At 40.9% G+C, this 11,887-nt stretch overlaps 2 protein-coding genes and 1 long non-coding RNA gene across 3 annotated transcripts in view; 2 read left to right on the top strand and 1 right to left on the bottom strand.

The window, feature by feature from the left end:
* The window catches only part of LOC308084165 (uncharacterized protein), a 7,897-nt gene extending 5,326 nt beyond the window's left edge, over positions 1–2,571 (top strand). Inside the window, exon 7 of the mRNA XM_080426702.1 lies at positions 576–2,571. Within this exon, the coding sequence (XP_080282828.1) occupies positions 576–1,522 (947 nt within the window). The 3' untranslated portion in view covers positions 1,523–2,571. The remainder of the gene's footprint in view (positions 1–575) is intronic.
* A 1,957-nt stretch (positions 2,572–4,528) lies between these two features.
* Positions 4,529–5,798, bottom strand: LOC308084186. The gene is made up of 3 exons (XR_013933060.1): positions 5,705–5,798; positions 5,181–5,461; positions 4,529–4,794 (listed from the first exon to the last, which is right to left on the bottom strand). It is a non-coding gene; the product is annotated as an uncharacterized lncRNA (long non-coding RNA).
* Positions 5,799–9,588: 3,790 nt separating this feature from the next.
* On the top strand, positions 9,589–10,983 carry LOC308084164 (lysophospholipid acyltransferase 5-like; the record flags this gene model as incomplete). The annotated part of the gene is made up of 1 exon (XM_080426701.1): positions 9,589–10,983. The coding sequence occupies one exon, from the start codon at positions 9,589–9,591 to the stop codon at positions 10,981–10,983; it is 1,395 nt and encodes a 464-aa protein (XP_080282827.1).
* Positions 10,984–11,887: the final 904 nt, after the last annotated feature.

Here is an 11,887-nt window from a genome sequence, read left to right as displayed (position 1 = left end):
ATGGGGCTAAATTTATTATAATCAAATAATAAAGGAAGGAATGCGACAAAAACAAAAAAATATCCATGAATTCAAGGCTCCATGGGGTGAGTAATACATAGAAAAAAAGTTATTTTGGGGGTGAACTACCCCTTTAATGCATTTCTTACATAACATACATTACATATACATGTATTTTGGAATTCATGATTTATTATTAGTACCAGGGTTTGGGGGCAGCTTAAATACTTTATAATAAAATGTAATATTTTAGGGACAGTTTGCATTACATGTAAATAAAGAAGAAAAGCCAGCACTCAGAAACAAGTGAGGGCCTTCTGAACTGTGCCATGACATATAATTAAAATGTTCAGGACTTGTTTGTGTGTGCTGCTGGCCTTTCTTCTTTCCTTACATGAATTTCTGTTGAACAGTGCATACAGTAAAAAAAAGTGTATTGGACTGAGTTTTCTCCTTTGACAATTTTCATTACGAACATGTACAGGGAGGTGATAAGTGTGGGTGTCTGCTTTATTGTGAAAGAGCAGGTGTCATAATAAAATGTAAATTTAACGTTTCTCCCTTTTTTCTGTCAGGGCCTCTTCCAGACCCAGATGTCATGGCGAGCGGGGAGAAACTAAAAGACCGTCGTCCACAACTTGGGATTTCTAAAGTGCTGCACGGGCTTAAGGAACTACAGATGGTGGACTCAAGATTTGGCCCAGTTCCATTTGGGTCTCTGCTGTCATATCAGTGCCCTCCTGAAATGAGCAGGGACATTATTAAACACCCTGGTGGCCCAGAATTTCCTCAGTTGCCTGTAGATGGTTACACTTATACATCTCCAATAGCTTTTCAGCCCAGTTACAAGCAACAATGCCACTTGGACAACTTACAGGTGACAAGGGAGATGTCTGCTGCTATTGAAGCAGAAACCCGGCAGCAGTCAGAATGCAATCTGTGGACAGAGGTTCGCAAACCTAGACTTACAGCTAGCAGATTCCGGGAAATTAGCCATGTTCGTGGGGATTCTTCCGCCAAAGCCTTGGCAGCCCGCATTATTAAAGGAGCTCCTCAGACAGCCGCCATGAAAAGAGGGCTGGATCTGGAACCAGAAATACTGAGGCGATATGCAGACTGCTTTGAGGTATCTGTGACACAATGCGGGATCATCATCCACCCTGATGCACCTCACCTTGGAGCTAGCCCTGATGCTAAGGTCTATGACCCAAAGGGAACACCACCATTTGGGCTGGCTGAGGTAAAGAGTTGTGGTGTTGAAGACCAGACACAAGTTAAACATCTGAAAACAGTAAACGGCAAGGCCTACCTTAAGAAGACCCATAAATACTATTATCAGGTTCAAGGTCAACTAGCCATTAGTGGACTTCAGTGGTGTGATTTTGTCACAGATACCCTCAATGACTATTCAGTTGAAAGGATTTACAGGGATGAGGAGATTATCCACTCAATGAGACAGAAGCTTGATGATTTCTTTTATAATGTGTACATGGATGTCTTCTTATCCTGTAGACCAAAGTAACTAAGTACTGTAAATGTACTCAAGTGTTTCTGTAATCACATTGAGATTTGTGTGTGTGTATAATATGTATATATCGAACTTGTGAAATGGGACTTTCTGCTTTATAAGTACTTTTACTTTTGGTACTTTGTTTTGATGCCAGTATATTTGTAATTAAGTATTTCTACATAGTGGTATGAAGGGTTGCCATTTTGGTTCTCATGGGATGGCTATATGCCACCCCCTAGTGTTCACATTTAACCGATTTTTCGCATAATTTCTCCCACTCTGGACATGTTTTGGACATGAATCTGATTCCAGATCAACGCTGAGTGCATCTCAATCCATGCCCGTCCATCTACAAGTGGTACATGTTATAGACATGTATTTTCTAGTCTGCAACCTTACATTAACCACTTTCAACCTGGCATCCCTATTTTGGACAAATGGGAATACCCGGTTTGGTATTAAACATGTTTGCCACATTAGTTTTTCATCCACTTATTTGAGCAAACTGTGTAAAGAAAAAAACATGCCATTTATAAATGTTTAACAGGTCTTTTAATGAGGACATGGTAATTGAGAACATTTAAACAGTTTAACTTCTAGATCGGCTATTTTAGGTATCCTTCCTTAGGAGACTTGCTGCCTTGTATGGAATCCAAATGACTGAAATCAGTCGTAGTGACGTGAGAACTTTAATCCATGCACATTTAACCAGTAAAACCCCTTTACACTTATCTTGTGTCTCCGCATTTCAATGTATGTTTTTCCACAAATCATTACCCATCATCATACTGGAGTGTACAAAAATAGCATATCTACAAGCTCAACGCGTTGCATCTTGTGAGCTTGTAGATTTATTTAATTAAATTGTCTGTGGGTTTTATAAATATTGAGTCATTGAAAAGTATTAACGCCTTGTGACTGGATCCATTGGAGCACATTTGAGCACAGGCTCTTAACATTTCCTGAAAAGTAAAATTTTCAGATATACAATATGGTTTCCACCCGACAGCGTGGACAAAACAAGCTGAACTTAACACTTGAACCCCATTCAACAAGCTCACTTGTGAGCTTGTACATTGGCCAATTAGATTTGGTGTAGACAGATGGCAGTCCCAAAGTACAAAGCCCCCACATCCAGTTTACTATAAGTACAAGATTTCTGCCTGACAGTGATTGATGATGCATTTAAAGTCACTCTTCTACTGACCATGCCAGTATTAACGTACACATTTGTCTTTAGCTGTCGGAGGCTTAGGCCTTTCAAATCTTAATTCTGTGCACTACAGCAGCCAGTGATTATCAAACCTTTTCATGTCAAGGACCCCCAAAATGCTTTGTATTTGGCTGCGGTCGTCCCACTTTGAGAACCAATGAACTACAGAGTCACCAGTAAAACTCAGTATACACACAGTACAAACTGTAAGCCATGGTCCATTACTTTGTATAACTAGTGGTTTGAAGCCTGGTAAGAAAGGCCAAATTGGTCTTGTTTGTCTAATTTGACACAGCAGAAATAGTACATCCACAAGAGAAAGACTGCATTATCCTAAAACAAACATCACAGATGGTGATGCAACTAACCAACTTATCTTTTGAGGAAAAAACTATTGGATGCACAACCTGAGGGTTGAAATACATGTAGGATTAATGGCTGGAATTAAACTATGTACATTAATTCTAGAAACAAATAACATGTCTAATTAATCTTGTGCAATAAAAATAAACTAATTGTCGTGCCACACAAAGAATTAGTTACGGGGTGGCAGTAGCTCAATCTATAGGGACTTGACTTGGAAGAGGTGGCTTCAGACTGGTTTGTCCCCTTTGACATCTAGAGGCCCCATGTAGTTAGTCAGGATGCAACAGACGCTCCACAGCTGATTGACTGAGCCTGTCATGGACAGAGGAACAAGTCCATCCCAAATATGGTATTCTTTGACCCTGCGTATGGCCCTCTCTACCAAAATCCTCAGACGGGCAATAGCCTGGGTCTTCCGGGTGTCCTCCTCGCTGAGCTGAGCTGTTTTCTTAAGCGGAGGGATAATGAGAGTTGCCTGCACGTCAGAAAGCATCTTCTCAATCAGGAAACCCTTGTCTGCCATTACTCCATCTCCGGGCTGAAGTAACTGTAACAGCTGTGATTTACGAGTTATTTCTATGTCTGAGATGGAGCCTGTATACAGTTTGGAAACAAATGTGATTACACCACATGGGGAGATTCCAATCAGTCCTTTAAAGGTGGTGTGGTTTTTATAGCTGGAGAACATTTCTGACTGTAGTGACAGAGAGGATGCCGTTTCACAGCGTATCTCTGTGCAGTCTATTATGACTCTGACTTCAGGGCAGTACAGCTTGAACTTGTCAGGCATTGTAGCTTGCACTTTCTCTCTTGACATCCACAACGGCAGTGAGCCAAGAACAAGAAAAAGATAGCTAGTCCACGTTAAGATGGTGCGACTGACTGTGGACTGGCTGACCTTAAATATGGAGGCCAATGTTTTCTCATGAAGCCCAGCTGCAACACGACACAGAAACATGAAGAACTCGTCAATGAGTGGGAGTTTGCGACGAGGGCTACAGGTAGGTAGATCTTGTGCTGTTCGCTGTGCCTTGGACCAGTAGACTAGTTTGGAAGCAGAGGGCTTAATTGACTCCCAAAACACAGTGAAAACCTCCTTGGAGATGAATTTGGTGTAATACCGAAAGTCATCATCTGTGACACAAAACTGGTAAACAAGGGGCCGGTGCACATCAACTTTCATCTGCTCAAGTTCCATTTCAAGCAATGAAACTTTCAGCTCCAACTCCCGGAGGATGACAAAGTATACACATCACTAATCCATCTATACATTTTACAACCTAATTCTATAAAGCAAGGTCTTTAGCCCACCTGATTTTCAACTCAGGTACAGGTGTGTTGTGTTTTTTATTATTAAAAAGTAAACTTTCTGGTCAAGAACGTGTGACGTGCTGTCAATCATTTTTTACAATGTAATTAACTCCCATGTATATTTTCTGTAAGAGAACATGCTTTTACACAGTAAGTTTTGCATACTAACCAGGAGATGGACGGCAGTCGTAATCATGGTCACTTGCCATGGCACCTGCAGTGCATTGCCTCGTCTGTACCGTTCCCTGTGCATTGTCCTCAATCCTCTGCCCACTGGATTCTCCCCTGTCCTCTGAATGGTCCCCTGGGACAGACATCTCCACACAGTCTTCCAGGACAGCAGCACACATACGCTTGCGTACTCGCTGGTGAACTGGCTCCCGAACTTGTGAACCTATCCCGAGAACAATAAAAAAAAAGTCCCAAAAGATATCACAAAAGTTAACATATTACATCACAAATGCTTTATATACCTACAGGATTATGTTTCATCAGTGGGGTAAAACTAAAAGTCTTTACAGCAATAAAACAATATTTAATCAATACACATTAAATGCCAGTGATAAATTGGACTTTAACATAAGTCTGGGTTAAAACGTCTTATAAAAGGTTTTAAATCTTACTTAGCTAAACCTGTGAGTTATCTCTCCTCACTCAGTCTACTGATTGATAAATAGAATGGTATCCCGATCTGAAAATGCATTTTCTGTTTACTAAAGAGCTGGAGAGACAGGGAGACAACTGTAATAGCTAGGTTTAACATCTTAATGTGATATTTACCCCAGTCATTCCAGCGGAATCTTGAAGGCACTGCTCCATGTTTAATGCGAGTTCGTCCACTGTTTGTGGTTGATCTATGTAGATCCTCTGGATTGAAATGTTCACTGCACACGTGGGTGCTTCCACGGGTTATAACAAAACTTGGTCCCTCATCCCTTTTGATTGCCCTCACCCATTTAGCACGTACTGATTTATCAGCTGGAAAGTCATGGAAGCTCAAATGGGGGGATTTGGGTTTGTTGTTGGAACAACATGGGACACTGCAGTGTTGTGACATACTGCTGTTGTGAGAAAGAAAAGAGGACAACAATGATTTATCTCTATGGTAATGTTTGCTTTGATATAATATGGTGACAGTAGTAGAAAAATTACTCAAATGTTTTACTTAAGTACAATGAAAAAATGTCCCCCTACGCTTCACCCTTTTACCCTACTGTGAACCACTTCTTTCTTCCTTTATATTCGTACTTATCTACAAACAGCTAGGGGTTATCACTTATCATAATGACAAATGCTCTGCTCACCTGGTGACCTGAAGTCCACGTAATAGCTTAGCGTGAAGCCACCCACAAGCACACCAAAAGTGGGGCCAAAACAAATCACCACCAGAAGAACACCTGCAGAGAAGAGAAACCGCAGTGAAACATCAATTTTGTTGATTTTGGCAGAGAAACATTTATACACAAAGGTGACCTTTGAGAAAGTGGAGAAATGTATATTATATCATATTATATTCCTCTATGGGTCTAATCACTGGTCTACACTTTCACTCTCCCTTCCAAGTAATCAAAATGTGTTTTGTGCACACTAGCGTACCAAAGTATAGCCGGTGAGGACTTTTTGCATCAGGTAGCAGCAAAGTAGCATCAGGTAGCAGCGTGCTGTTCTCTGTTTGGCAGAGGCCAGAGCTGTTTGCTGTATGGGGGAAAACAGAGAGACAGCAACTAGATATAATAAGAATATTATAAAAGTATAATATTTTCCTCTGAGATGTAGTGGAGTAGAAGTTAAAGTACTGTAAATATATCTATATATATATATATATATATATCTCTAGATAGATAGAGATATATATATCCATATCTCTAGATAGATAGACATATATATCTCTAGATAGATATATATCTCTAGATAGATAGATATCTCTCTAGATAGATAGATATCTCTCTAGATAGATAGATAGATATCTCTCTAGATAGATAGATAGATATCTCTCTAGATAGATAGATATCTCTCTAGATAGATAGATAGATATCTCTCTAGATAGATAGATAGATATCTCTCTAGATAGATAGATAGATATCTCTCTAGATAGATAGATAGATATCTCTCTAGATAGATAGATATCTCTCTAGATAGATAGATATCTCTCTAGATAGATAGATATCTCTCTAGATAGATAGATATCTCTCTAGATAGATAGATAGATAGATAGATAGATAGATATAGATATCTCTCTAGATAGATAGATAGATAGATAGATATCTATCTATCTATCTATATATAGGTAGATAGATCTATATATATATATAGATATATATATAGATATATATATGCTACAAGTGAAAGTCAGAAATTCAGAATTTACTTGAGTAAAAGGTATTGGTATCAAAATGTTAATGTAGGCTACTTAAGGTACCCAAAGTAGAAAATACTCATTATGTAGAATGTCCCAGTTTTCAAATGTATAAAAAAATCTTATGAACATAGCATATCTACAAGCTCACAATGCAATAGTGGAGTGAAAAGTACAATATTTGATTCTCAGATGCAGTAGAGTAGAAGTAAAAGTACTGGAAATTGTAAATACTCCAGTAAAAAAAATACCTAAAAATCGTACATAAGTACAGTACTTGAGTAAATGTACTTGGTTACTTTACACCACTGTATGGTGAGTATATATATATTGGTATAAAAAGGAAATGCTAAAATAAGCCTATGTGTTCTACACAAGCAGGTAACATTGCTAGCATTCTCAATCTATCTATTAAAGTCAATTTCCAAATGGTGAGATGTAAAAGAACAATAACATCATCAAGAAAACAAGATAATAATGCAGCACACAGTATTAGAATAACTTTACCTTTCGAAATAAGACGTTAAATGGCTTGTGTCTGATGAGCAGAATGCATGTAAATCAATGGACCAAAAACGTGGATCCCCTCCTAACGCAAACCAGGAAGTAAACAGACGTCACGTGACCCGCTGTGGGTTAGGCTTATTGACAAAAACAACTAAATTGGGGAGAACATTTTTTTTTTCTTTTTTTTTTAAGCGAATCAAACTTGCCATCTCTCTGCCCATTCAGCTATGGCCGCCCTGGAGGTATGGTTGCCCCATACTAGGGTGTGACCTCACTGTAGCTAAAATAATACATTGTGTGGCTCTGCTGCACCCCGTGTTTCATTATTAGGTTTCAAGCAAGCTCCCTTTTTCCAAATGTATGTTCTATGTTATCCCGCAATGTGATACAAAACTTAGGTGAACCTGATAGAGACCACAGGTTCAATCATTCAGAAAGTTTCAGCCCAATCCAACCTTGGGTGTGACTGTGATTAGAAGACAAACAGACAGACAACTTTGTGATATTAAGCACAATTATTAAGCACAATCATGAATGTGCACATTATATTAGAAGTTTAGCTACTGTTTTCAGTTGGCAGTCACATCTTTAGTGGAACATGCTGAGCAAACCAGTAACGTTTCCTCATTTGACTGGTTATTTATCCGCATGCATTCAATTATGATATGAGACGATACGATATTACTTTATGATCAGCTCGCACCGACATTTATCTTGCGACCCAGCAGCCAGTTATGCAACACATAATACACACATTTGACATAACACATGAAACAAATTGAACTTAACAAGTCACCACTGACTTGGTTTTTCTTAATAGAATCGGAAACATTAATGGCTGTACATGAAAGGCAGTTCTACTCATTACACATTTTAAACTAATCCTAAATATAAACTGTCCTACTGACCGACCACCAAACTCGGTGAGCGCGTCGCCGACGACCCAAAGGAGTGCAGTGCCCAGCGTCGAGTCAGTCGGATAGAATCGGAATCAACTTTATTGTCACATCAAAGGTTTACAGGTGTAAAACAGTGGGTGAAACTATTTTTTGTGCAAGCTCCATAGGAGGTTTTTCAGAACCGTTGATCTGCCAGACATGCCCATATATAGGCATATATGGAGATCTGGTTACCCAGAACTGCCGATCCAACCAATATACATATACTGCTCACTTCACACTGGCTCCCCATCTCCTTCAGGACCGAATATAAGATTTCCCTTCTCACCCATCAATGCATGTACGGCAACGCCCCCCCCTACCTCAAATAACTCCTCACCCCAAAACCCGCCACCCGAAGCCTCCGCTCAAACAACACCAACATTCTTGTTGTCCCTGACACCAACCTCCGCACCATGGGCGACCGGGCCTTCTGCCACACAGCCCCATGTCTGTGGAATGCCCTCCCAGACCACCTGAGAGCACCACAGTCCACTGATGCTTTTAAAAATGGACTAAAAACCTACCTTTTAAAAAAAGCATTTTTCTAATTTTTATGGACTTTGTTTGTTTTTCGTATTAAGTTTTAATTTCTAAATCTTGGCTCTTAGTTTAGCCTAGTTGGGTCTATTATAATTGTTTTGTTGCCTATGCTGTTTTTACCTTGCTTTTAATTGTAGCACTCTGAGATTCGTAAGAATGTAAAGTGCGTTATAAATAAAATGTATTATTATTATTATTATTATTACTGTATGGGCATGCCCATATGCCCATATATGGGCATATATGGGATGCCCATATATGAGCATAAAAGGGACACAGGCAGACAGACAGACAGACAGACACACACAGAGATCTCCATATATGGGCATAACAATAACCGGTATTATTGCATATTGGATGGGGATGCATTTCCAACTTGCATCATTCCCGGATAGGTCAGCCTACATAAATTCCACGATGTCTGTCTATGTCTATATGTCTGTCTGTGCCCAAATATGCCGAAATATGGAGATGATGTCAGTCATCTCCATATTTTGGTTCATGTTCATGGTAGCCATTCTATGACGTCAGTCCTCTATGACATATCTATGATATGTCTATGACGTATGACTCCACCTTTGTCCATTGACTGCCATTATAAAACTAGACAGGTTCTGCTCTTGGAGAAACAGAGTGGGCTTGATTCTCTTGGCGAATGACGCGGGATGTTCCACGTAAAATCAAACACTTTCCATTCCCAAACTCTCCCAAATTGGTGGGTTGTGACGGCCAAAGTACTGTAGCGTCAAAAGAGACCCAGATGTTACAAGCTTAAAATATATAGATTTTTAAGTGAAATATTTCAAAAAGTATAAAAGATTTAAAAAAAGAAAGAAAAATTGAGATGGCAGCTAGTTTGATAGAGAAATTGTCAGAGTTTGTGGGTTCCCAATCGGAACCGGCAATGCGACTCATTTTATCAATTTTCATGGGTTACCCCTGTGCCCTGGTGTACCGGTTGTTCCTCTTCCACCAGCCAGCCACAATCATCCACCTGTTCCACATCGTCTCTGGACTGGCTCTAGCAGCGTTCAACTTCGGCGCTCAGCTCTACCACTCTGCAATATGCGTCTTGGTCCAGTTCCTGATTCTGAGGCTCATGGGCAGGACGATAACGGCCGTCCTGAGCAGTTTCATCTTTCAATTCTCATACCTGCTGGCGGGCTATTACTACACCGCCACGGAGGAGTACGACATCGAATGGACCACGCCGCTTTGTGTCCTCACACTCAAGCTTGTTGGTTTGGCATTTGACTACTATGACGGCGGAAAGGAACCCGAGCAGCAGAGTGCGGAGCAGCAGAAGGGGGCCCTGCAGTCCGTCCCCTCCCTCCTGGAGATGTTTGGCTTCTCCTACTTCTACGGAGGTTTCCTGGTGGGGCCCCAGTTCACCATGCGCAACTACCAGAGGCTGGTGGCCGGGGAGCTCACCGACTCCCCCGGACAGCCTCCCAGCAGTGTTCTACCTGCCATGAAGCGCTTCTCCCTGGGCCTCCTCTGTCTGGTTGCACACATAACATTCAGCCCTCACTACCCGCACGGCTACTTCCTAACGGACGAGTATGAGGCCCAACCCTTCTGGTATCGCTGTGTTTTCATGCTGCTATGGGGAAAAGTTATGGTCTACAAATACGTCAGCTGTTGGATTATAGCGGAGGGTGTGTGTATACTTGCTGGCCTGGGTTATAACGGAAGGGGACCGGATGGCCAGCCCCAGTGGGACGCCTGCGCCAACATGAGGATGTGGCTGTTTGAGACCACGCCCCTTTTCACGGGAACCATCTCCTCGTTCAACATCAACACCAACGCCTGGGCGGCCAGGCATGTGTTCAAGCGGTTGAAGTTCTTGGGCAATAAGAAAGTCTCTCAGATTTCCACGATGGTGTTCCTGGCTATCTGGCACGGCCTGCACTCCGGATATTTCCTCTGTTTCTCCATGGAGTTCATCATTGTCAATGTAGAGAGACAGGCCCAGGCGCTGGTAGTGGACAGTCCATTGCTGACCAGACTGGCCAACAGTCCTCTGTACCCTCTCATCTACATAGTTCAACAGTTCATCCACTGGCTCTTCATGGGCTACCCTCTAGTAGCATTCCACCTCAAAACTTACGACAAATGGTTTAAGGTGTATTCATCTGTCTATTTCTGTGGTCACGCGTTCTTCTTCACAGCCTTTTTAGTTATACCAATCCTCCGTAAAGTGCTGGTGCCCAGGAAAGAACTGTCTAAGAAGGATTAAACTTCTACCTGGTATTTCAAGCTGATTATCCACCCAGGATGCATGTGAAGAAAACAAGAAACAGATCAAATGTCAATGAAAATAAAATAAAAAATATAGTCAAAATCTTTAAAAAATGTCAAAACAATGACAAGAAATGTCAAAGAAATTTGAAATCTTTAAAAATGTTTCAAAAAGTATTTTGGAGTTTAGCAGGTGGGAGATTTTACAAACATTGGAAGAAAACATTTACAGGAAGTGACCATTGTGCCATAATATGGGTGATCGTGAGCCAATTTCCTGTTTTTCTTTTTTTATGTGGGAGGGACACAATGAACTTGAGAGACTGAAGTATTATGCTCACACAGTTTTGCACTTGCCAGTCATGGAATAGTTTTGTTCGGTTTTGTTTCCTCTGTCTTTCTGAACTCAAGTGCTCCCCACAGTCACTCATAGTGAACCATATTATTATATTATGAACCATAACTTATTAGTGTTATTAACAATAACACAGCAAAAGGTTCAGGGACAACAACAATAATGTATTTGTCACTTTCAGTTGTGATATTGACATGCTTTGCTTTGGAAAAGTAAGGACTGCTGATTGAACCCTGTAGTGTGTGCCTATTTCACCATGGAGACTGGGTTGGGTTGCAGGCACCCTCACCCTCAATATTGGAACCCTACTATGTGGCAAACAGCTCCAACACCATCTTCAAATTTGCTGAGACAGTGATGGTTGGCCCGTTCTGAAATGACGAATGATGGCGCCTATTTGAAGGGGAGGGTGGCAGAACTGTGCAGTGGTGCCTGAAAAGTAGTGGGAAAGCAACATAACAGAAGTGGTTTTTCTGGTTTTTCGCTGTTGAGCTGAGGCCTTGTACTCCATATAAATGAATGCCCTGCAGGGCCGGATTTAAAAGAA

This window comes from Gymnoscopelus braueri (genome assembly GCF_963280865.1).
Source record: "Gymnoscopelus braueri genome assembly, chromosome: 4".
In the NCBI taxonomy this organism is placed as follows: Eukaryota; Metazoa; Chordata; class Actinopteri; order Myctophiformes; family Myctophidae; genus Gymnoscopelus; species Gymnoscopelus braueri.
This window is presented reverse-complemented; position numbering and strand designations above follow the sequence as displayed.